At 55.5% G+C, this 26,140-nt stretch overlaps 1 protein-coding gene and 1 long non-coding RNA gene across 5 annotated transcripts; both read right to left on the bottom strand.

The window, feature by feature from the left end:
• Positions 1-3,179: 3,179 nt before the first annotated feature.
• Positions 3,180-18,011, bottom strand: KLF15 (KLF transcription factor 15). 4 transcript variants are annotated; one of them, XM_016941840.4, is made up of 3 exons: positions 17,802-18,011; positions 12,400-13,506; positions 3,180-4,419 (listed from the first exon to the last, which is right to left on the bottom strand). In XM_016941840.4, exons 2-3 carry the CDS (start codon positions 13,479-13,481, stop codon positions 4,251-4,253), a joined length of 1,251 nt encoding a protein of 416 aa, XP_016797329.1. In that variant the 5' UTR covers positions 13,482-13,506; positions 17,802-18,011; the 3' UTR covers positions 3,180-4,250. The 4 variants fall into 4 exon arrangements, with proteins under 4 accessions (XP_016797329.1, XP_016797327.1, XP_016797328.1 ...); XM_016941838.2 differs by lacking the exon at positions 17,802-18,011 and adding an exon at positions 17,640-17,775; XM_016941839.4 differs by lacking the exon at positions 17,802-18,011 and adding an exon at positions 17,478-17,612.
• Positions 18,012-20,688: 2,677 nt separating this feature from the next.
• On the bottom strand, positions 20,689-24,179 carry LOC134809526 (uncharacterized). Its single transcript, XR_010155459.1, has 2 exons — positions 23,928-24,179; positions 20,689-21,860 (listed from the first exon to the last, which is right to left on the bottom strand). It is a non-coding gene; the product is annotated as an uncharacterized LOC134809526 (long non-coding RNA).
• Positions 24,180-26,140: the final 1,961 nt, after the last annotated feature.

Consider the following 26,140-nt stretch of genomic DNA (forward strand, 5'->3'; position numbering starts at 1 on the left):
GGGCACATCGAGATGTGCACTTTCCAGGAGTGTTTGAATGCTGCTCTCTTTGCCTCATTCTGCATCTTTAGAACAAGCCCCATTTTCATCTCTGTTCATCACCAAATGAAGTGGGACCTACTCAGACATGGCCCCCACTCTCAGCCCTCTCTTGTGGGTTCAGATCACCTCCTCATGCCTTCACTGTGCAGGTTGACATGTTCATTCCTCACAGGTTCCCCTGCCAGGCCTTGGATAGCCTGAACCAATACAACACAAGGAAAATGACAATTTTCCTGGAAGCCCTGATCCTGAGGCTTTCTGCCTATGTCCCCTCTCCACCTCCCGGCTCTCACGGCCCCACATAGACTCTGGACCCTATTCAGGAACAGACAGTGATGGCATTGCAAGGGTTTGCTGTCCGCAGGAGTCAAGATTGTCATTTGCAGCCTTGGTTTCCCAACCAAGGCATCTTGGCTCCTACGTAGGGCCTTTTGGCTCCTCTGTTCCCACAGAGTTTCCCTTCTTAATAATCTGCTGCCCTGGAAGTCTGGCTGCTGATCCCACACTTATCAGTGATGCCCTTTCTGAGAATGTGGATGAGGCCATGGGGAGCTGAACTCACCTGGCACCACCAGACTTAGCCATGCTGCCAGCTCGTGGGAAGGGGGACCCACTGTGGGCACAGCTGGGACAAAACAATGTGCTTACAATGGAAACTCCTGGCTGCCCTCTGCTCCTACCTCCTTGCCTTCTCCTGCAACATGTGCCCCACATTCCAGCTGTGCTCATGCTGCCCAGATGACGACTGCATTTTCCAGCCTCCCTGGCAGTGGATGAGCCGAGTTACTGAGTTCCGGCCAACAGAATGGGAGTGGAAGTGAGTGTGCAAATCCCAGGAGGGCAGGGCAGAAACATGGCCCCTTGCCTGCTTCTCCCAGCTGGCCCGGTCCTGTGGAGCCAAGGGGCATTGGAGGAGCAACAAGAGCGAAGGAGGCTGGGTGCCCTGTACTCAGTCTGCTGTGCCAGCCCAGGCTGCTCCCTCTGAGACCATCTAAGCAGAGGAAAATAAACTGCTATGTTGTTTAAGCCACAAAGTTTGGGGATTTCTTTGTTATAGTAGCCTAACTCATACTCTACCTAGTACAGTGATCAGTAAATGGTACTTCCTTCCTCTCTGTGTGCCTTAGGGGCAGGTGGGTGGGTGGCACCATTATGGCTGGGGTTCCTGCTCTGCAGCCTTCCAGCTTCCACCTCTATTCCTCACCATGGTGAGTCCAGGGCCCATCTCCACCTGCTTTTTCAGCTTGCAGGTCAACACAGCACTCCCCTTCCAGCCACAGAAATCACAGACGGTCAGAAAGGTGGTGGCATGAGGGTCTCTGAGGCAGGAGCCAGGCCAGGTGCTGCAACAGACTCTCAACCCCCACCAGGGCCAAGGCAATGCTGACATTGGGGCTGCAGCAGGAACCCTGGGGGTGCCACACAGCTGGGCTCTGCGTCCTGGGCTCTGCATCCAGAGTCACTTACCACGTGCCACCACGCTGTTGCCCGGGGCCTTTCACACTGCTCTGCAGGGCGAAGGAGCTGAAATCTAGAGAGGTCTAGGACACACATAAAGAGCTGGAGCCCAGGATCAACAGGCAGTGCGGCCCCATTATCCCTGCTCCCTGCACTGTGCTGTACTCTCCACGACTCAGCCAAGACCTCCAGGAGGCACACTCATCCCGGGGAGGTGCACCATATGTGTGCATGTACACACAATTCAGGTGCAAGCCTGGAAGCCCAGACTGAGGAGACCACTAAGACCACCCCTTACACACACTCCCTGCCGCAAGACAACAGCAGGATGTTGGGACACACACCCAGGGGAGGTGAGCAGCATGTCCGGCCGGTCCTTGGCACAGAAGGTGCATATGCTCCCGAGGTTATTCCACGTCCCATGTCATCATCCTGACCAGAAAACAATCCTCCCTGTCCCTCTGACGTACCTCTTATCTAGGGCTGAACTGCTTGTTTATGGATGAAGAAAGCCCACGTTAACAAGGCTGGAAATCAATGCCTTGCTTCCCTAGAGTGTGTTTGCCCACAGAGGGTACGTCTGGTCAGGGGCAAAGGACAGAGGTCACTAGGCCCAGCCTCCTCCTCAGGACCATGGCCAGTCAGGATAGGATGTCCATCCTCCTATCAGCTGTGCTGTGTGCTGGGCGGCTGGTGAGAACAACGGCCTCTGCCCTCTGAGATGCACGACTTCACACAGACCCCCACATTCAGACATCTCTCTGCTGGGAGCCCATGGGTGCCCTACCCTCAGCCTCCAGATCTCCAAGGTTTTCACCGAGAAACACTTGACCCAACTTGCATCCAGTTCTTATAAAGCAAAGGATCCTTCTAGAAGGTTCTTGCTTCCCACTGCACATGACTGGGTGAACCAGGGCAGCCCTGTCTGTGTGTGTGTGCTTCATACCAGCTGAGCCACTGAAGCAGGCCCTGGTCAGCCTCCATTTCCTTGCCATTCCCTGTGGGGCTCATAGCCCCTCCTTGTGCTTGGGCCCCCACTTCCCCCAGGCTCCAGCCAGCACAGGACGTGTGGATGGGTCCAACCTCAACTGTGCAACCACACAGCGAAGACCCCAGGCATGTCGGGGAGTTAGGGACGATGGAGGACAGGGCGTAACTGCATATACTGGCCTCTCCGAGTCTCACCTCTGCCTGCTCAGGATTCCTAACACTTTCACAATTACCCACGCCAGTGGGAAATGGCACAGCCACGTTCCTAAGGGGGTAAATACTCTGCCAAGGCACAGCAAACATATAGGGCATGTGTAATAGGTTTGGTGGACTGGGTGGGGGTAGGAAGTGCAAGAAAGGGTCTCCGATAGCAGAGTAGGTGAGCCTCGCAGGACTGGCCAGGCCTGAGGCAGCTTCCCACAGGTGCTGTCGGAATGTGGGCTGGATTTGGGTTTACGGAGCTCCAGGTCAGGGAGCCAGGATGAGCAGAATCTCAGCAGCTGGCCTGGAGCTGAGCTGTACGGGAACCCTACCCCGCTGGACCGGGGCTGGACCCCAAGGGGCCTTTCTATCCCTCCAAATGCAAAACAGGGTTCCCTGAACTCTGCGAAGGTGGAGACATAGACTCGGCCCCAGAGTCACCTCCACATCCCGGCAAAACAGGAAAACAGCACATGAATGCCGAAAGCTGTGAGTTCTTTTTCTTTTTATTGGCAAAGTAAATATATTTTTACGAAGGACCAAAGAAAATATACATAATTGTAACATATGTACACCAGCTTCATAGATTTTTTTTTAAATTTCAAATTTACACAAATGTTGATATGTTATTAAAAGATATTTTATGTGGATGGACCTATGTACAGTTTATTTACATACATTCATAGGATGTGAAATAAACCTGTCAAAACAAGCTAGTTCATTTATTAATTTCTAGACAAAATAAGGAATGCATTTCTAAATCAGGGTTGGGAGGCTGTATCTAGTTCTCTCACACCCAGGACAGCCTGGCCCTCTCCTCCCAAGGCCACCCTAGAGGCTGGTGTCTGGATTTGTCTGGGAAACCGGAGGAGGGGACGAGCCCCTGGGTACAGGCGCTTCTGGCTCTGTCTGCCCTGCACATTTAACTCAAGCACATGCACTGCCAGCCCCCTAGTGGGGGACACTTTTCACCTCTCTCCCACATGAGGGCCCAGCGGCCCGGTCCTGCCCCCCTTCCAGGGACCTGCCCACACCCTCTGGTGATCATGCTGAGCAGGCATCTTAGACAAAGCCACCCTCACACCACAGTGCAGCCCTGGACTTCTGGCCTACTTCCTTCTCCTCCAGCATGACTCTCTCTGGAAACCCAACATTTCAAAACTGCACATTTCATCTTCCCCTAGCACTAAAGTTCTGGCCTTGGCCCAGGATGGGGGAGCCCAGTGGGAGAAGGGCCAGGTCCCCAAAACTCTGCCTGCAACCAGCGGCTGCAGCAGAGGCCTGGCCACCGCGGGAAGGCACGAAGGCACGAAGGCACGAAGGCCTGCCTCCAGCCCCGTGCGCCGGGGGCCCAGCCCCCAGGGACGCGGGTTCGAGGCTCTAAGTACTCCCGAGAAAGGCAGCGGTTGGCGGGCCCTGGGTTCACACCTCCCAGGCTTCAGAAGGTGGGCTGGTAACATTGCCATGTCCCTCTGGAGGAGGCAAATAAATTATTGCTTAAAAAAATGGGGCTGGGGTGGGGATCTGGGGTGACGGACAGGCTGGGGTTCAGGGCGCTTTCAGTTCACGGAGCGCACGGAGCGGCTGCTCCGCGGGAAGCGGTGCACCTTGATGTGCTTGGAGAGGTGGTCGCTCCGCGCGAACTTCTTCTCGCACACAGGACACTGGTACGGCTTCACACCCGAGTGCGAGCGCCTGTGCCGCGACAGCTCGTCAGAGCGCGAGAACCTGCGGGACATGGCGCGGTCAGCGAGGCCTGGCCCTGCCTGCCCCGACCCCACGAAGTTGCCGGGATGCAAGGCGTGCACCTGGCACTCACCCAAAGGGCGGCTGCGCAGACCTGCAGCCTCTACAGGATTAGGGGAGGGTCCCCCATCTACGTCGGTAAGGCTATACCAGTTCTCAAAATACCATTTTTTTTTCTTTTTTTGAGACAGGCTGGAGTGCAGTGGCGCCATCACAGCTCACTGCAGCCTCCCGGGCTCAATCAATCCTCCTTAGCCTCCAGAGTAGCTAGGATTACAGGTGTGCCCACCACACCCAGATAATTTTTGTATTTTTTTTTAGAGACCAGGCCTCCCTATGTTGCCCAGGCTGGTGTCAAACTCCTGGGCTCAAGCGATCAGGCTACTTCAGCTTCCCAAAGTGCTGGGATTAAAGGCGTGAGCCAGTGTCCCAAGCTGCCCCTGCCACCCCTCCAAGATGGAAAGAACTACAGTAAAGGCTCATGCTGGCACAGTGGGCATTCTCTGTTGGGAACTGCCAGAGCAGCTGGTAAAAGCTCCCAACAGGAAAGGACCCCAATGCTACCAGGGACCAGGGCTTCCCTCCCACAGCCCACCCAGTGTGCAGGGGTCTCTGAGGCCACAGGTGCACTCAGTCGCTCAGGCCCTGATGCTGGCAGCCTCTCACCACCCTGGCCTCATCTACCCCACTGGACCAGAACTCCACAGGGGCATCTGTGAAGGTCTGTACAGGACAGCCCATCCGGAGGGGAAACGGAGGCCTGGGAGGAGGAAGCAGCACAGGGAGAGAGGTCCTCAGACTTGAGTCCACCCACTCCTGAAACCAGCTGTGCTGGAAGCTGGGCCCTCTAAGGCAGGCCCAAATAAAGATTGACCCTGCAAAGTGCATCTGGGAGTTCAGGTGGCTCCCGACATTTCGCTTTCTTGGCCCTGCTGGCCTGGGAGCAGGCACTCATGTGACAGTCAAGAGCCCAATCTGCATTAAGGGCCTGGACTGCTTGCCACCAACCTCAGGGATTTGAGGCCCTCTCCACCCCTGGCTTGGCAGCAGGTCCCTCCCACCCCACCTACCCCTCCCACGACACACTATCCCGCTCTGTGCTCCACCTGCATTGACCTTTCCTTGGTCCTTCTTGCCACAGGCCATTTGCACATACTGTTCCCTCTTTCTAGAATGTTCTTCCCTCCCCCTCCTTGCTCTCTCCTACCCATTCCTTAGAGCTCAGCTCCAATGTCACTTCCTTAGGAAATCCCTCCAGGACTGCATCCAATTCTAGGCTCCCGTGGCATTACACACCTCTCTCTCCTCATTCTTGCTGTTGTTTTGATTTTAAATTATCTTCAACTTTTTGATGACTGTCAGTCTGTCCCACTAGACTGTCAGCTCCATGACAAAAGACATGTTTGTCTTGGTTCCCGGTGGTCTTCCCATGACCAGCCCAATGCCTGGTATATGGTAGGTGCTGAGGAGGTGGATTTCAATGCAAGAGTGGGCACAGCAAGCAGCCCTAGGGGGGCAGACACTGTCAAGGAGCAGTCCCAAAGCATGCGCGCACACACACACACGGACAAATACGTGCCCACACATACAGGCACACAAACATACATGGACGAATATGTGCCCACACATACAGGCACACAAACATACATGGACGAATATGTGCCCACACATACTCACACACACACACACAGGCACAAATTCATGCCCCCATGTACTCACGCACACACACACACAGGGACACCAGGCCCAACACCCCTTCGTGGACCAGGGCCACCCAGCGAGAGGCGGTGCCCAGAGCAGCAGTTCCCACCCAGCAATTGGTAAGGGCTGGTGATGCCCTGGCACCCTGACCCTGTGGGTGGAGGAGCAGAAGGACCCAGCAGAACATGCTCTGGACAAGGCACAGGGGGTGGCAGGAGGGCCTGCAGGAGGAGACAGGAACTCCGACCCACATCACAGAGTGGTGGTGGCACCAGGCACAGGGCAGTGCTTTCAGCACATCTCCAGACTAGGTGAAGCCCAACTGCCCTGCCTGTCAGAGGAGGAAACTGAATCTCAGGGTGCTGAGGGCCTGATCCAGGTCACTGACAAGACAGGGCCCCTGACACTGGAGCAAAGGTCTTGACACAGCCCCCTGCCCTGGCGATGGCAGATGACCTGGACTCCCAGTCAGCAGAGCCCCCCAGCCTCCTGTACAGGCCTGGCTGGGTGTGTGTGTCACAGGGCCCTGTGCCAGTGAGGAAATGGGATAAATGTGCCCTGGCAGTCAAAGCTGACACCTGTGCTCCTGGGCAGGACACCTGCCCCCAGCTGCAGCTGGGCACACAGCTTCTGAGCAGAGGAGCTGGCCCAGGGCAGGGGTAAGCAGAAAGCTGCAGACACAGAGTGCCATGCCTCCCAGGCTGCAGCCCTGGGGTCACCCAGCATCTCACTGGCCAGGGAACCAGGATGAGCCAGCCCCATTGGACTGGCAAGACCATGGCAAGGGTTTAAAGAGGCCAAGTCACACAGCCCAGGGGACAGAGTCTCAGGCTCCTGCCTTGACAGTTCCCACCCCACTGGGTGCCCTGAATGGTCCTTTCTGGGCCTCAATTTCTTCATTCATCCAATGAAGACTCTGGCATTCCTGCCCACCTTCCAAGATTCATCTCAAAGGCCACAGGTGGTGACGTGGGGCCACACAGATCTCTGGTCATGGTGACACCCTGGGAAGGACAGGCAGATGAGATAGAACCAAGCTGGACAACATGCTGTCCTCACCTGAACTCCCTCCCTGCTGCCACAGGGTCCTGGCACCTGAGAGGAACTTCCCTGGGAACTGAGCCCTCAGAAGACCCCCTGCCTCACCCCTGCATGCCACATTCTCCCAAACAGCAGCCAACAGAGAGCCCTGGGGACTACAGTGGGGGATGTGGGAACCCAGTGGGTAAGATGCAGCCCTTGTAGGCAGTAAGCTCTGCCACTTACCAACCAGGCAAACTAGGAAAGTCACCAAGCTCCCTGAGCCTCAGTTTCTCTACCCAGACAAAGGGAGAACAAAAGACCTATTCCTGAGGACTGTGAGGATTGTACAAGGCAACCAGTAACGGTTTAGAGCCCTGCTTAGCACGTGGCAATTATTCAAGAATGATGAGCTCTTATCACCTGCATGGAGTTAAGTGTTGGGCCTGGTTCCTGGTGGGTCCTGCTGCAGACAGGGCAGCACTATGATTTGTGCTGAGCTGTAGGGCAGATGGTACACAGGGGTCCAGTGTCTCTCTAGAGCAGCTATAATGTCAGGGCTGGTGCATACAGCACTTCTGTATGAAGGCGTCCCTTCCTTGAGACACTAACCCTCATCTGCCAGACAACACCGCAAACAGTCCAGTCTCAGAAACTGCAATGGAAATGGTGCTCCCTAGAGTTGTGCAGTTCACAACCTGCCCAACCATACTGGGGGCCTCTGCCTACAGAGGGAAGGAGGTCAGAAAAAGCCTCAATGCACAGGGGTCATGAGAGCAGGCTGGGAGCCAGACCCCTAGGTTTGAATCCTGCACCTACCACCTCTTGGCTCTGACGCTCAAGAGGAGCCTGTAACTCCCCTTCTCTGTCCCCCACCACATCCACTGTGGACGACAAAGGTACCCATCCTACAGGCTGATGACAGTTATTCATATTCATATTCACTGCAGCAGAAGGGATTCTTTCTGGATGGAATGGCTTGGCCATTCTGGAACAGGACGTTCTGCTGCAAGGAACAAAGGATGCCTATGTCTGACAGTGAGGCAAGGAAACTTCTAGGAAGGCAGGCAAGCAGCACTTCCCAGACGGCTGGAGCAGAACAGGGAAAGTCTGCTCTCAGCCCTGTTGAGGATGCCAAAATCATGTCACCAGAGAAGGGAGAGGGAATACTTTCAGGACCAAAAGCAGAAGGAAGTGGAGGCTGAGTACCTGGGCAGGTGACGACCTCAGCAGTGGAGGGAGGGCACTGTCCATTACACAGAGGTACGAGGGGGCTGAGGGGCCCTGGCTTGTTCGCCGAGCACAGGACACGGTACTAGGCCAGAGCCAGCCCGGGGCAGAAAGAGCATCCCATTCATCTAGGCCACCAGGAAGAAGAGACGAGGCCTGGGAGTGGAGAGCTCCCCCACGGGGAGTAGGTGAGTGTGTAGAGCTGCCACCCCAAAGACCAGGCTGAGCTGCAGATGGAGGTGGAGGTTCCCAACACCAGAGTTAGCACCCAACACCGGGGTGCAGAGGGAGGTCCCTGATTCTGGGCAGACAGCCTCAGCTGAACTCCTGGCTCTGGGGCTTACTGGCTGGCTGACTGGAGAATTTACCTAACTCTTCCGTGCTTTAATTCTCTCCTCTGTGAAATAGGGACAACATGCTGATGCCTACTAATTTTGAGAATTACGTAAATTAATGTGTGAATTTTGCTCAGAGCAGTGCCAAGTATGCATTAGAGGCCCTGGTTATTATCTCGATTGTGGTCGTTAGCTCTTTTCCCATAGCCCAGAAGCATAATGCCTTTTGGGCCGACCTCTTGGTGGGAGACTGGAGGCACACATGGCGACTCTGATACCAGCTGGGACCGCCGGGTGGCCAGAGCAGGGCTCTGCTCGGGCTCAGGCATGCAACCCAGATCCTTGCTCACTAGCTATGTCCCTGTGGGCATGTGACGTGAGCAGTCTGTGCCTCAGTTTCCCTCTCTGTGAAATGAAGATTGGTGCCTACACTTTACCAGGCAGTTACAAGGACCTGATGAGCTAATGCGAAAACCTTAAGCTGTCACTACAGCCTCAAGGGCAGGGGTCATTTGAGACAGAGGGCACAGAGAGGGCGGATGCCCACACGGGAGCCTGAGCCACAGCAGGGAGGCCAGCGTGGCTGGATCCCACTCAGTAAGGGGAAGAGACAGGTAAGCACATTGTGTGGGTCTATGGGCCAGAACGAGAAGCTTGAATAGAAACTGAAGCATAGCAAAGTACACTTAAAGGCCTCAGAAGGTAATGAGCTCCCCATGGCAGGAAGTATGCAAGTTACAATAGTGGGCGGAGGGGATTCCAGCTCTGAGAAACTTAGAATAGTGCCCAGCATACAGTGAGTGGTCAGTAAATACACCATCTCACCATCATCATCGTTACCCTTCCAGTCCTGTCCAGACCCAGCTGCCCCAAAGCGGGGTCCATCCTCCCTCCTGACTGCTGTAAGGAGCTGCAGGGGCTCCCTCTCAGTTGAAGACTATCACCACATTAAGAGACACAAGCAGACTGGGCACATCCCCAGGGTTTCAAGATCCCTGAAAGCCAGCTGAGGACTCCCCGCATCCTCAGAAAAACAGCCTTCCCTAGAGGCCGGTGTCCTCAGCTCCCAGCCGAACAGCGCCTCTGCCATGAGTTACCCCACCAGGGCCAGACCCACTCCAGGGGACCTTGGGGGAAGCTGGAGGAGCCCTCAGGAAGCCCGGGGCATGGCTGGCAGCAGGGACAGCTCCTGGGGGCAGTGCCACTGTGATCTCACTGGGCCAGGCAACCACTACACCTTCTCTTGCCCAGTGGGTCCTGGGCAGCATGACCAGTGCCAGGGCTCAGATGTGTCAGAGCTGAATCCCCTCCACAAGTCCCCACTCTCTCATGTACACCCCCTGCCATGAGGAACTCATTACCTCCTGAAGCCACTGTATAGAGAACTAAGATCTGCCTCACTGAGATACACTTTGGGCTGAGGGGCCTATCAACTCTCTGGCCCTAAGATATCCAGGAAGAAGGCTGGCCTTGGATGAGGACCACACCTGCCCTCCCCATCACCCTACCCAGCTTCACGGCAACTAGAGGAGCTACTTGCCAATGGTCGACTATGGCCAGGAGACGGCGCTGAAAGCTGAGCCCGACTAGGGAGTCCAGACTGGTGCTTGGAGGGAGGCTTCCCTGCCTCTCTGCAGCCCCTGCCTGCCCTCACCAAGAGGAGAGTGCATACAGGGTCCCTGGGAGTAGGGGGTCCCTTCACAATAGGCACCACCCTCTTGGAGGCTGGAGAGAATGCCTTCAGGGTTCCTCCTCAGAAACTGCCTTGTATGAGTTTGTATCCTTGTGATGTACAAACAACAAGGAGGCCGCTGCGGAGCCCTGCACGCCTGCCCTGGGCTGCAAAGGGCTAGCCCTCCACTCTGCAGACAGGAAACTGAGGTTTGGAGGGGGACCACCCCAAAGGCACATGACAAGTTAGTGGCTGACCCAGGCGTAGGCTCAAGACCACAGCCCCCACACACCTGTGCCCTCGCCTTCTCTGCACAAGTTTCCTGCTTCAATCAAGAGCACTCCTGGCCCTTCTCTCGGCTCCTCTAACCTCCTATGCAGTGTACTTGCTGCTGTGTCCTCCTCTCACAAGCAACCTGTCAGCCATGCACCCACTTGGCAGGCCTAGGTACAAAGCTCAGAGAGGTGGGGACTCCAGGATGGAGACCTTGTGAGGCCCCAGGGTGGGCTCTCGCAGAAGCCTCTCCGGTCTGTCTGAATGGGGTGGGAGACAGGACAGAGTGATGTCTTCACTCAGGAGGGGCCTCCATAAACCTAGACACTGTTCAGGAAAATTCCCTTCTCTGGCCAGATTGGCACTCAATGGAAAGGTGGCACCAGTGCCACAACATACATTCCACTCACAGCTCCCTGACCACGGCTCAGCCTCACCGGCCAGAACCTCTGCCCCAGACAACTCTCAAGAGCTCTCAGAACCAGAGTATGGTCAAGAAAACAAAAGCTGCAAACTGCTCCCTGGGTGTTGCACCCACACATAACACATGCACACACAGGCAGCCATACATGGTGCACAAACACCTAAGACATGTATGTGTGCAAACACATATGGTCACACGGCACAGACAGACACAAAGAAAGCAAGATGCATACACATGTGGGCGTGCACACACACAGCCACACACCTGCTGGCAAGGCCCAGGCCTGTATACACCCCCAGGGATACAGATGAGTGTGCCCCGTCTCACACACGTAGCAGCAGCCACAGCAGCAAATATGCGGAATGTGCCAACAGCACACAGCGCCCCCCAGGCAGGCCAGAGATTCCTTTGGGATGGGCATCAGGAACTGCAGAGGGCTGGCTCTGGCACCCCGGAGCACATGAGCTCTTCGCAAGCAGCCTACATTTCAGGAAAAGGTGGACAGCCACTCCCAAGGAGGTTGAGCAGCACCCAGTGCTCAGGGAAGGGTGCTGGGTAACCCTGGTTGGGAGACTACCAGTTACCATTTGAGGCCTGATTTCCCCACTGCCATGCAGACAAGACAGCCTGGGTTCTGCCACCTGTGACAGCACCACCAGCTGGCCTAGCCTCCCTCTGGGTTGGCCTTTGCAGCCTCCCAAACATGCTTCCATGTCCCCAGGGAGGAAGCATAGGCTAGGCCCAGCCCACGTGTCCAGAGACATCTGTGAATGAAGCTAGTCCCACTGGTTGGGGAAGCAGCATTTTCAGGATGTGACCTCTCGAATCCGGCCTCTGGGTTCAAATCCCATTCACAAAGCAGAGTGACCTTGGGCAAGTACCTGGCCAGTCGGAGCCCTAGTGTCCTGTGATGTAAGTTGGGAGTCATGGTGGTACTTACCCTGTGGGACTGTGGGCCCAAAGGGAGCCGCTGCCTGGCCCCTAGACCTCACTCATCCTTCCTCGCCAGCCCCTCAATCCCCACCCTTGTCAGACTGGATGGGGAGACCCAGCTGGCAGCACAGGCCAGTGAAGCCTTACCTGGCCATCAGGAAACTGGACACCAGTTGGCTTCCGGCTTCAGGAACCGGGAGGACCAAGGAAGCCTCCAGGCAACTGTGCCAGCTCTAGGCCTGCACCCGCCTGCCCCTCCCTCCCCTTCCTCATCTGCCTTCTGTTAATGGTGGAAAATGGCCCTGCTGCACACCCAAGTAAGCAGACATGAGTGGCTGTGCTCACTGCCCAGGCCTGTCACTTGCTATACTGACCTCCAGCCGCAGCCTGGCCAGGTGCAGGCGAAGGGCTTCTCACCCGTGTGCCGGCGCAGGTGGGCCTTGAGGTGGCTGCTTTTGGTGTACATCTTGCTGCAGCCGGGGAAAGTACATTTGTGCATTTTGATGAGTTCTGCGGCTGGGTTCTTGGGGAACTTCTGGCCCATGAGGAGACCGGCAGGGCCAGGCCCCAGGGGTCCCGATCCAACAGGCTTGGCGGCAATGGGCACAGGGGCAATGCGCACAAACTTGGAGGGCAGGTTCAAGTTGGAGGAGGGCACCACCTGGGGCACGAGCGCGAAGGTCTGCCCCTGGATGTTGACCAGGAGCTGGGCAACCTTGACATTCTCCGGGGCTTGCCCAGGGGAGGCAGGCCCCGTGCCTGATTCCTGCTTCACAGGCATGGGCTGGATCTGCAGCAACACTGGGATGGGGCCATCGGGCGTGGGACCCCCACCTGGGCCCTGGGCACCTCCTGCACTGGCACCACCTGGTGGAGGGGAACAGCGCTCTCTCCCGCTGGACCCAGGATGGAGGTGGCTCCTGTGTGGCCCAGCTGAGAGCTGGCTGCAGGCATCCAAGTCCTTGCTGTTGCCCTCAGGGACCTCCTTGACTCCAGGCTCCATGTTCTCCTCCAGAAACTCTTCAATCTCCTCCAGGGTAGGCTGGAAGGGCCGTGGGACGTCATCAGGGTCACCCAAAGGAAACTCGGGCAAGCAGAAATGCTCCCCCTTCACAGGGGCCGCTGCCCTTCGCCAGGGCCCCCAGGCCATGGGGCCACTGCTGGCCCCAATGCTACCACCGCTGCCCCCGCCACTGCCCAGCGTGGCCTGGGACAATAGGAAGTCCAAGATGCTGTCCTGGCTCTCGGTGCCCGGGCCTCCACCATAGCAGGAGCAGAGGGCTTGAGAGTCGGGACTGGAACAGGAGCAGGGGCTGGAGGCATCGCTGTCATCTTCAGAGACGGGTGAGGGCAGCATGTGATATGCCCGCCGGCCAACCAGCCTATCACCCAGATACCCAACTGGGCATTTTGGCGACGAGAAGTTCTCGTCCACTGGAAGTAAGTGGTCCACCATGCTGGCCTGGCCGTGCCGGTGGCGGCTGCAGGAAAGGAACACAGGAGGCCTGGTCAGAAGGACAGTGCTCACCTGCCATCTTGTGGGCCTCTGACCCCACCCTCAGCTGCCTGCCCACAGCCTCCCATTGCCAAACGCCTGGATCCTGCTTCCATCCCCCAGGAGAGCTGTGCCTGCAAGAGTGTTTTCTGAAATTGCACCACCTGTTTGCAAAAGAGACCTCTCCAAGCCCATTGCACAACCAGGGGCACTTCTGGTTTCAAACAGATTTTCCAGAATTATCCTGGAAAATAGCACATATGTCTGTGAACAACTGAGTATGGGTGAGTATGAGAGAAGGGCATGCGCGAGGAGGCTCTCTGGACCCCAGGAGGGCCAAAGCCCTGAATCAGCCCACCGTCAACATCATAGGAGTCACTGTACATCTGAGGACTCCTGACCTCAGCTTCACGCCTGTTGAGTCACAGAATGGGGGTAGAACAGCCATTTGCCCTCTGACCCTCATGTTGCTGAGGCTTCCAGAGGGTTGCCAGATTACACAAATAAAAATACAAGCCGACAGTTACATTCGAATTTCAGATTTAAAAAATAAACTATTTTTAATATAAGTATGTTCCCAATATTGGATAGGACACACTTACATTTAAAAATTATTTCACCTGAGATTCAAATTTAACTAGGCCGCCTGCATTTTAACTGGGCAAGTGTAGCATGTAGGCAAAACAGTCAAAGACCAAAAAGTGCCTGCCTGCACAGCTGTTTCCCCACCTAAAGGGGAAAAGCTCCTCCACTCTCCAGTCCTCAAACCCTGCTGAGCCTTGACTGCCCTGTGAGTGGCACAGGCTTGAACGCAACCCTCTCACCTGCACCCTGATGCTTGAGCATCCTGGTGGCCAAGGCCCTGCCCCTCTGGTGATAATCCGTGGAGTGGAAGCCGACCACTGGGGTCCCAGAGCACCCGCTGTGCCTAACTGCCTTGGACTTCACACCCATCTAGTGGGAAAGGAGACAACCACCCCCCCAGCCCATCCTGACCAATAAGGAAGTGGAGTCCCCTGCACTCTCTGCCACTGCTCTCTCCATCTGGGACACTCACCACCTTGGGAAGGTTCAGCTAATGCCTGTCTCCCCCTGAGACAGTGCACTCCATGTCTCTGCTGCGTCCCCAGTGCCTGGACTGGCCGCTGGTGCCCAGTAGGGGCTCAGAGAACTTTGATAGAGAGGAGAAGGGAAAGCTGCATCCTCTGAAGCCAAAGGACATGCTAGGTCTGGTGCCAAGGAGAGTCAATAGTGTCCAGCTGTGACGGGGCCACCTCTGTGAACCTTTGTCCCTGCTCAGTGACCAGGGCAGGCTGGGTGTTTATCAAGCTTGGGGAAGGGGAATGCTCTGCACCAAAGTCAGAGGTTCTCTGCTGCCCAGCATCACCTCTACACCCAGCCCCTCTGTCTCCAGGACCCCTTCAGGGCCTGGCACCCGGCACTGCCCAATGGCCAATACCATCATCAGCTACAACCTTGAGCAAGTCCTTGCTCCCCTTCCCAAACCTTAGTTTCCTCATCTGTTCCATGCTTCAAAGATCTCTAAGTCTCTTCCTGCTCAGGGACCCCAGGACCTTTAGCCCCAGTTCCCAACTTACCCAGGAAGCTTCACGGAGCTCCAGGAAAGTAAGGCAAGGTCTGTGCCCCAGGCCAGTTTTACTAGGAGGACATTTGGCTTTTTGGTTTAAATACTCAGCTAAGGATTTAAACCTGGAATATGTTTTAAAATGCACCTATTCACCAAATCAGGTGCTGGGAAGGAATGAAAGTGCTAGACACTGTGAAGGGCACAAGGCTGGGCAGAGCCCACACTCCACCCTGGGCCTCCCCCAACCCTTTCCCACCCTCCAAGCAGGGGCTCCATTTCTGAGTCTGCAAGTTGTCTGCCAGGTGACCTCAGGCAGGTGCACAGCCTTTCTGTGTCTGTCTCAGTCTGTGAGATGGGGGTGCTTCCAACAGTGCCTGGTTCCTCAGGTGTTGTGAGAATTCCGTGAGCTGACGCTTGCTAAGCACCCCCCTCAGGATCTGGCACACCGGCAGCACTCAGCCAGTGCCAGCCATTGGTGTCAGCCTGCAGGCATGGCAAACGTGCGGCCTCTGCCCCTCTACTGTGATGTTAAGGAATCAGGGGCCTCCAGCCCTCCTGGGACCCAGAGCAGGCCTTAGAGCCCTCCCCTGAAACGTGATCACTAACTGGCCATCCCATGATATTAAGTAATTACTGTTAATATTTTTAATTGTGATGATCATATTGTGGTTAAAGGAGGCCTTACCTTTTAAAGATATAAACAGATATTGACAGATAAAGTGATCTAAAAAGTACAGTAGGGGGGCTGGAAGGAAACACCCTCCAACGGCTTCCCAAGGACAGGTGGCCCTATCTCCTCGCAGCAGCCCAGCACCTGGGCCCTTGGGACTCTCTGCAGACCTCACCACCAACTGCCCCTCTCCTAGTCCAGGTGTGCTCACTTCACTTCAGCCTCAGCCTGGGGCCACCGCCCTGGCTCTTCCCCCAGCACTGCAGGTGGGAGCTGCTTAGTTAGATCTCGGCTCAGAAGTCACCCCTGTGGGGGCCTGCAGGCCCACTCTGTTACATCATCCTATATTATACTCTTCCCTGCAGTTTCTACTGTGGGAAACTATCTTGGTAATGTGTTTGTGAACTTTCCTCCCTGTCTACCTTCCCATCAGAATATCAGCTGTCCTGACTGTTCACTCCAAGGCCATATCCCAGAGTCTAAAACAGGACCGGGCAAAATTTGCTGAATGAGTGAATGGAAGGTGCGGGGGAGCGGGGGGAGGTCGGAGACTAGGAATGGGTGGCCCAGGTCAGCCAACAGGGTCTTAATGCTGGGCTGAACGTCTCAAGGGGGAAGCACCCAGGCACTGAGAACCCAGAAAGGGCTCTGGGATGTCCCAGGGCACCGGCATTAAAGAGAGGACACTCTAGGGCTGGAGCTGGCTCGGCCCCTGAAACACAGCAGCACGTGGGGCGGGCAGAGGCGCAGGCTGCGTGCAGGGGGAGGGGACACGCTGTTCCGGGCACAGTCCCCGGCTGGCCGCCGGACTCCGCCCCCTCCCCTGGCCCGGCCAGGCCTGCTGTTTATCCTCCCGGGGACACAGCGGCTGCAGGAACAACATGTAATTGATAACAAGCCCAGCGCCGGCCAAGGGCTTGCCATTGGGTCAGCGTGCAAATCACTGGGGTGGCGGCGGGGGCCGTCCTTCAAAATAAGAGTCTCCGGTCCCTGAGCCGCCCGCAGGCCCCAAAGTCGCAGAGTCCGGGCGTCCTCACACCTGTAGGGCGGCAGGGTCTCCCCAGGGGCCACCTGGTCCGGGGGGACAGGGGGAAGGAGATTTGAGGCTCTCAAACATTTGTTGATTTTGTCACCTCCGAGGGCCGTGGGAGAAAACAGCCCCTCTGTGCCCTCCGTGAGAGGGGGGTTCCATGAGTAACACCAAGGCGGGGAGGGAAGAGTGAACCGGACCACCATATGGGATGGGGACGGCCTCTCTGCCCCGCCGCCGCCATCCCTCGGTCAGGCCATGGCTTTGGTAATGTTCGGTCTGAGCGGACGGGGACTCAGCGTGGAGTGAGACGCGTGAACGGTGCGGGTGTGCGTGAAGGGGTGTGAGTTCCTGTCGTGTGACTGCGTGTGCGGGGCGTGGTGCGCGGCAGCCGCTGTGGCTGTGCGGGAGGCTGTCCGCGAAGGACTCGCGCGTGGAGCCGCCGTGGGTGCCGGCGGGTGAGGGGAAACGTGCGTGGGAAATGAAGAGAGCCGGCTCAGACCCCTTCTAGAGTCCTGGACCGCTGCCCGCTGGGCACCATGCCCTCGTCCCACGCCCCCCCCTTGCCCCCGACACTGCTGCGGTGACCGACAGTAACCCCTCCGTCTCCAGCCCCTCCGCCCCCCAACCCCGGGCTGGCCAGCGCGTCCGCTCGCCCCCTCCTCTCACCAGGCCGCGCCGGTGCCCACCATATGGGAGGGCCGGCCCGCAAGGCGCGCCACGGAATCGCCCGGCCAGGCACCGAGGCGGCGGCGCGGGCCTCAGCAAAGTGCTGGTGGGCGACCGGGGCGGGGGGGTCACCTCCCCCGGGCTAGTCCGACCCCTGCCCACCTCCGCGGGGGCCCATCCCGCTCCTCCGACATTCCTCCGGCACTCGCGCGGTGCCTCCGAGAGCTGCGCGGGCGCACGGCCACGCGCCCCGAGGCCGGCCAGCCCTCTGATCACCCGGGGCCGCGTCCACGCGGCCGGCCGGCCCCGCCGCGCCTCTCCCACCTGAACTTGGCGCACGCCGGACCGGCGGCCAGGCCCCGGCGGTCCTGCGGCCGGGCGGGCTGGGCTGGGGGCGGCGGCTAGACTCTCGGTCCGGCGGCGGCCGGGGGCCGAGCCGCGGGTCCTGCGCTGGCTCGATCGCCCGCCGGCCCGCGGGTCGCTGCGGCGGAGCACTAGCCCGCCCGCAGCTCGCTGGGCACTCACTCCCCGCCGCTCACGTGACGCAGCGGGCGCCGCGAAGGCTCGCAGGAGGCTCGGCCCCGGGCGCGCGCCCCATTGGCCCGCGCTGCGCGTCACACGTCCCGCCCCGCCCTGGCCCCGCCCTGGCCCCGCCCCGCCCCGTCCGCGCGGCTCCCGGACTTGCGCGGCGGATGCTCGGGGATCCCGGAGCTGCCAGACGCGCACGCCCCCCAACACGCTGCCTGGTCCCTGGCCCGCAGCCACCTCCTTGCTTCCCACCCCTCGCCGCTGTCTCGCGGCGTCCACGAGGGCCGGCTTCTAAAGCTCGGTTCCCAAGGTGAGAACGTGAGACTGGCCTGAAGACTTAAGAAAAGCTCTGAGATCGCCCCAAAGTGCAGTCTGCGTGATTGAGCGGGAAGCGCTGGGGAGCCTGTCTGGCCCGGTCTGGCCCACGCCCCCACCTTCATCCCCAGCGCGGTACAAGCAGCTCTGTCCCCCGCTGAGTGTCAGATAAATCAGACTTGCCTAGAAGGACGTATTTTTGGATAAATACGGTATTGGGCTTTCAGCAGGACAATCAGTTACCCTCCGGAAATTGCGCGCGCGCTCTGCGCTGCCACCCTGCCCTCCAGGACTAACTGAGGAGGTTTGCTGACCGCCCCCCCCACACCTTAAACCAATGACACCTTGTCTCTGGGGCACCTTTCTGAAGACCAAACAATGCTTCGCAGTCTACAAAAGCGTTCATAGACTGCTTTAGTCCGCAGCAATCCTGGCTCGCATTTGGGTTCCCGCTTAGAGACAGGAAGAGTAAGGCTCAGAGTGGCTTGCCCAAGAAAAACACGTGGGCTGACGGTGCTAGGCACCCTGCTGTGACCTTTAATCCACACTCCAGCTGGATCCTCAGCCAAGCACTTTACAGATGAAGAAACCGACTCAGAGAGGGCACCAGCCCTCCCCAGCCACACAGCTGGGAAGGAGCAGGTAGAGAGGTAGAGCCAGGTCATCTTGCAGACACCCCCAGGCTACCTGTGCAGAGCTGTCCTACTGAGCTTCCTTCCTCTCCCCTCCTGGCACTGGGAGGTGGGGAGCATTTTCTCCTGCTTCTTCTGGAAGACATTGCTAGAACAGGAATTTTTAACTATACCCTTTCCAGGCTCTCTGGAATGCTATAGGTCTGGGCTTGCTTGACCAGGGATCTGGGGACACTGTGCACCAGGTCAGTGCCAGGGATTCAGCTGCTGCTGCCACTAGGAGCCAAACCAATGCGTGGCCAGAGGGCTTTAAGGACATTTGTGTTGAGGATGGTGAGAGGCTTTCTAGTTCACAGAAGTTGGAATGACCACTCTGGCGTTACAGCAGCCCTGGCTAGCCTGGGCAGAACAGTGGAATTTGCCCATTTTCATAAGAGAAGAGATAGAGGCCTGTATTCCTCATTTTGTCTCAGTGCAGGTCTGGATCGGGCATGGCCACAGCACTTCTCCATCTGCCCTGCCCGCCCTCAGTCTTCACTCCTCACATACTCTCAGCCTAGTGCCTCCCATCTCCTTGGTGAAAGCTGCAGCAAAAGGTCAGAAAAAGCTTGGAAGCAAAGACACATCGTTAGCAGCTTCAGCACACAGGGAGGAGGCCCCACTGGCCAGAAACTGGAGAACAGCCAAGATGGTCCTGTTAAAACCTGAGTCAGATCAGGTCCCTTCTGGATTCAGAAGCTTCCAGCAGCTCCCAACTCACTCAGAGTAAGTAAAGCCCAAGTTTTCACCACAATCTTTAATGCCCTACAGCTAGATACAGCATTTACCCCAAACCATATCTAAGGAGAAAAGCTCCCTCAATATAGTGGGGAGAATCTATCATTGAGATTCCTTGGCAGAAAGGAGAGAACAAAGTCAGGTGGTGCTCTTCAAAACAGATGACCAAAAACAGTAAAGATTTATCTTCCTAGCAGTGAAAATCTCTAAGTTTCTTTTCTTCCAAAGCAATTCCTTCCCTACTTCTACATAATCAAGTATAGAAAAGGGCCTTGGAAGGATATAAATTATATTGGTTAAATATTGTATGACCTTGCCTATAAAACCATTTGGGCCTGGTGCCTTTTTGGAGTGATCTTTCTCCATGCTTGAATTTCACACATTTTACCAGGATATGTCTGACTCTAGCCTCCTTCTGTTTTCATTGTTACTACTCTATGCTTGGTGTATCCTTTTAATCTGGAAACTCAAGTCTTTCTTCAGTTCAGGGAAACGTTCTTCTATTATATCTTGTTTCCCCCTAAACAGCTGCATGGATTGCTCCATCACATACTCAGGTCTCTGCTCAGATGCCACCTTATCCCAGACACCTTCCTCACCCATCCCGTCTAAAACAGCACATCTGCTGCCCTCATTTTCCTGGCCTCTGTTTATTTTGCTTCATGATCCTGATCTTTATATTATTTATTGATTTGTTTCTTGCCTGTCTCTCCCACCAGGAGACAAGCTCCTTAAGAGCATGGACTTGTCATACTTCAAGATGCAAATCACATTTCTTTTCTAATTTGAACTGGTGTTTTCTAAACCTTTTGAAAATCCGCCCTCAGATTTCCTTTCATAATACCACTATTTTTATGGTTATAATTGATTATGATTGAGTTTCCTTCTTATTTTATTTGGAGTACATCATCAAGTAATTTTTTTCAGTAAAGGTGCTTGGAAGATAACCTTTCTGAGACTTTCCATGTCTAAAAACATCTTTAATTTGCTGTCACACTTTATTGATAGTTATGGAATTCTAGATTCAAAATGATTTCTGCTCAGAACTTGAAGGTATTGCTCCACTGTCATCTGGCATCCAGTGTTGCTATGAGATGTTTGATACCAACTGGAAGTTTATTCCTTTGTAGGTGCTATGGTCTGAATATTTGTGTCCCCCCAAAACTCACATGTTGAAATCCTAACCCCCAAGGTGATGGTATTAGAAAGTAGGACCTTTGAGAGGTGATGAGGTCACATGGTAGAGCCCTCCTGAGCGGATTCATGCCCTTATAAAGGAGGCCCCAGATAACCCCTCCTCCCTCCCACCATGTGAGAACACAGCGAGAAGACGCTGTCTTAGTCCATTTGCATTGCTATAAAGGAATACCGGAGACTGGGTAAATGATAAAGAAAAGAGGTGTATTTGGCCCACAGTTCTGCAGGCTGTACAGGAAGCATGGCACCTGTACAGGAAGCATGGCACCTGTACAGCAAATGCATGTACAGGAAGCATTTGCTCCTGGTGAGGGCTCAGAAAGCTTCCACTTATGGTGGAGGTGAAGGAGAATCATTATGTGGAGGTGAAGGAGAATCGTTATGTGCAGAGGTCACACTGTGAGAGAGAAAGCGAGGTTGGGGGGAGGTGCCAGGCTCTTTTTGACAACCAGGTCTCTAGGGAGCTCACAGTGTGAGAATTCATCCCCTTTCTCCCAGGAGGGCACTAATCTATTCACGAGGAAACCACCTCCTTGACCCAGACACGTCCCACCAGGCTCCACCTCCCCATTTCCACAAGAGCTTGGGAGGGTCAAACATCCATCTATGGCAGGCATCATCTGTGAGCCCGAGGGTGAGCCCTCACTAGGCTGAATCTGCCTGCTCCTTGATCTTGGACTTCCTGGACTCCAGAACTGATAGAAATACATTTCTGTTGTTTATAAACTACCCAGTTTACAGTAGTTTTGTTATCTCAGCCTCAGTGGACTAAGACAGAGGCTACCTGTTTTTTTTCTCTAAGAAGCTTTTGGGATCTTCTCTTTATCCTTGATTATCTGAAATTTTATGGTGACTTACCTGGTGTTGGCTTCATTTATTCATTCTTCTTCTATTTGGTCAGCATGTGAAGAAGACTTCATGCTTTTATTTAGCTCTGAAAAAATTTTATATTACTTTTTTTTTCGTTTTTTCTTCCATTCTCATTCCCCAGTCCCCCGTGCTCTGAGGCCACCTCACTGGTGCTTCATCCACTTGAGCGCTGTTGTCCACAGGTCCAGTGGAGCTTCCTCAGGGTCCTGTGGCCCAGGCGCTCCCCACCTTGGCCACCTGTAACTTCTAACGGCCCTCCCAAGCAGTGGCCTGCCGCAGGGCCCTCCATTCCCAGGACTCCACTGAGCTCTGAGTGAGCCATGAAGTGTGCTGGGCACATGCTGCTCCCTCCCCTAGACCATGAGCACCATGGCAGTGGGAACCAGGCCTGCATCATCTGCAGATCCCCTGCCGCCAGCACAAGGCCAGGCCCCCAGCACAGACACGCTGTCTGAGTGTCCAGTCCAGAGCAGATACACAGCAGATGTGTGTTTGGGTGTGCCGCTCTCGGGCACCTCCTAGCCTCTGGCCAGCCTTCCTCATTCTGACCTGAGCCTCCCTCCTGCTCCTTCAAGAATCCTGTTCGCTGTGGCTCCTATTCCAAGGCCACTCTCCAGCCCCAGGCTCAGAGACAACCATTCCTAGTTCAAGCACACTTCAGTTGAAACCAGTCCAACCCACATTTGTCTAAGGGGAAATGGAGTTGATAGGCTGAAGTAAGTGGAGCCTCCAATGTGGGCTCCAGGCCCAGCTGATGCCAGGGCCTCTGCTGCTGGGGGGACCCTGATCCTTGGCTTCTTGGTCTCACTTCCCTCCACATGGGCCTGTCTCAGCAGCTCCAGGCTGCACTGCTTGATGCTGATGGGCCCAGCAGGGGCCCTGGCTGGCTGCTGGCTGGTCCTGCTAGTGTCACATGCTCATCTCTGACCCATTTGCTGTGGCCAGGGGCAGGTGGGCCACTGACAGCCAGGCCTGGGCCACCCCTGGAAAGGGAGAAGAGTTGACCTTGCTGAATCTCATGAACAGAGAGTGGGGAGGCAAGTCCCCAGCACAAAACCAGAGTGTTGTCATTGTTACCAGAAGGGCACAGGAGGATACTGGTGAGCATGCAGCCTGCCCCACCTCTGCCTGCAGAGGAGGAAGCAGAGGGCGGAGCAGCTCACCCAAAGCAGTGCTGGGTCCTCAGCAGAGCAGAATTCACACCCAAGTTTCCTCGCTTACAGCCACGCTGGTTCAGGGCTGGGCCTCTGAGGAGGATCCCAGGCAGTGGAGGAGTGGGTCCCTGTGGGCGGGACTCAAGGTCTGGGGCTGTGATTCAGGCTGGTCTTCCAAGAGAGGCAGAGGTTTGGGAAGAAGGCAGTGTCTAGACCACCCTGGTGGAGCCAGCTCAGGATGGAGATGGCGGCAAGTGGCATAGGAATTCCTTCCACCACTGACACCCTCAGTCTGGGGAGGGGCTTCGGTCTGGCAGAGCTTCCCAAAGCCTTGGCCTCACATCTTTGCCTCTGCCTTTAATTGCCCCATCCTCACCACAAATCACCCTGTCTGGGGCAACCTTCCTTGGAGGCTTCTCCAGCAATTTGGTTAGTGGCAGCATATGCAGTACACTTCACAGCTAACAAAGCCCTTTGCAGAGGCCTCCTGAGCCCTCAGCATGTGCTGAGAGGCCGCAGTCTGCTCCCCGCTCTGTAGATGAGGACATGCTGCTCAGAGACCAGCAAAGCTCCAGAGCTGCGCCGAACACTTGCCTCTCAGAACCGTGTTGGCCATGTCCCAGTTTCCCTGAGCTGTGACTGAGCCCATGGCAGGGTCCATGACACCCCCACCTAGGCTGGTGTGAATGAGGTGCTGGGCTTTGCAAGGCAGCCTAAAGCTCTGCCGGCACTGTGAGTGCTGACCAGCCAGGCCCTGCTGTCTGTTGGCAGCAAAAACTACTCCCAATCCAGAAAATGGCAAGGTAGTGGGAATTTGGGAGAATCTGCTACCTCCTCTATAGAGAAGGCTTTAAGACCCCAGGAAGGGGGAGGAGGTAGAGAGGGACCCAATACAAGGTGGGAAGTGCGAGCCTGCAGGAAGAGCTGGGGCAGGACACAGCTGAGGCACACGGAGGGCAGTGCTGCCTGGCACTCACCTGTACCCGTGTTGGCTGCCACAGGGTCCTTATTGTCCTTGCACCTGCATGACTGTAGGAGCCTGCTGCCCCCTGGCTTGGGAGTGAGGAATGTAGGGTCAGGGTCCTGGACGTCCCAACAGTGACCAGTGGCTAGGTGGGTACAGGCCAGCCACTGCGAGGAGCCAGGACACAGTCCCCAAGCTGGCACAGAGACAAAAAAGAACAGTGTCTTAAACAGGAGACTGTCTCTCTGCCTCTGGCCTCCCACCTGCTGAGTGTCAGGGATGGGGATGGTGACCCAGTGTGGGGCCCAGGCTCCTCCCACTTTGTGGCTCTGCCATTGCTCAGTCACAGCCCTCACTCACGTGGCCCAAGATGACTCAACCACACACACACACACACACACACACACACACACACACACACACACGGGCTCCAGCCCCTGGGGAGAGGAAGGAGGGCGGGAAGGCACAGAGCTACTCTATAAGGGAATCCAGCAGAAGGAGTCATCATCAGCCCAGGGTGTGATGTCTCCCTGCCAGCAGGTTGGGAGCCTGGAGACCTGCAGGCTAAGCCCTGCTGTAACTGGCTGCAGAGATCTGAGCAAGTCACCACCCTCCACCGGTCTCTGCTTTCTCCTCTGCACCAAGAGTTCAGCCAAAACAGCCTTTGGGGGTCTTGAGTGGAGGACTCTTAACTTACAGCTCTTTGGGGGCAGATGGGACAATGCCTTGGGGAAGGACAGATGGTTTGGGCTGCTAGGCCTCCCTGGGCTATGGCATGAGGAAGGGGGCAGACCATTGACATAGCCCTGGAACTTCCAAGCTTTCTTAGAAAAACATCTGTGGACCACCAGATAATATAATAGGTAATTTTACTGAGTGCTTCCTGTATCCCAGGCACACAGCTGAGAGCTAACATTCGAGCAATTACTGAAGGCCGGGCACTGTTCTGAGTGCTCAACAACTTCCACCTCACCTAACATATAATCTCCCGCGAGGCAGGCGCTATTGCTATTGCCATGGGCATGGTGAACCCATAAAACAAGAACCAGCCGCCATGAAAAAGGAGCACTCAGAAAACGAGAGGTGATTCCTGGAAAGGTAATGCTTGATGATATCCATGCAAACTCAATCCAAAGACTGAAGAGCAGAATGGACACACCAAAGGAGCCAAATAAAAACGACAGATGGAAATCATGAGAATATTCCACAGCCAAGGCTTCAGTGTCCACTGGAAATGAATTGAGTTCCCATTCAGAAGGGAAGACAGGTCCAAATCACCTCCCCAGCCCCAGCCTGCCCTCCCCAGATGAATCTGGCTGGCAGGCATTGATGGGTGACAGGGAGTTAATGAGTCACTCTTGCCTGGTTAAAGTCCTCAAAGTTTAACACATGTTTTTCAGGCCAACCTTGGCCCTGAAGTTCCCATCCCCTTTCCCCAAGGTGCCCGTCCCGTAAGCCCAGCAGACTGGGGTCACTGGCTGTCACTCAGCTCCAAGCTGCCCAAAAGGAACCAAGGGTGGGCCATGGCTCAGCACATGAGGGGGAAGCTTCACACACAAGGAGGGGCCTCAGAGGGCAATGAGATGGCACCACCCACCCAGCCCGATACCAGGCACTTCCACACAGTAAGGACAACACCAGTCCGAGTAACATGAAGACAGAGCATGCCAACGGCCAGTCCTTACACTGGGAAATGTTCAACCTCACCATTGATCAAAGAAACACAAATGCAAACAAGATGCTATTTTCATCCAATTGACAGGGATATTCTGGAATTATAACACTGTTGGAAAGAGGTTAAATAGGTACATTTCCAGAAAACAACCTTGCACTAGAGCCCTGAGCCGGTAAGTCTATGTTCAGAAACTGATTCAAAGAAATTCAGATTTGCAGCCAGATTTATGCACAAACTTGTCCTTTCCGATATGACTTGCCATTGAGAAAAAAATGGAAACTAGTTAATGACCAACAAAAGGAAAACTGGTCATAAACTATGTCCCATGCATGCAATGGAACATCATTTATCTATTTAAATCAGGTTTTTAAGACTACTTGATGAAAGTTAAAACTCTATATAGGAATTATTCTAGATATGATTTTGCAAGGAAAATTTATTCATAGAAAAAAAATTAGAAAGAAATCAATATAGAAATATTTAAGTTAATGATTTTTCAAATATTTATGTTGAATAGTGGGATGACAAGTGCTCTTTCTTTTTAGCATTAC

The sequence above is a fragment of the Pan troglodytes genome, chromosome 2, assembly GCF_028858775.2.
Source record: "Pan troglodytes isolate AG18354 chromosome 2, NHGRI_mPanTro3-v2.0_pri, whole genome shotgun sequence".
In the NCBI taxonomy this organism is placed as follows: domain Eukaryota; kingdom Metazoa; phylum Chordata; class Mammalia; order Primates; family Hominidae; genus Pan; species Pan troglodytes.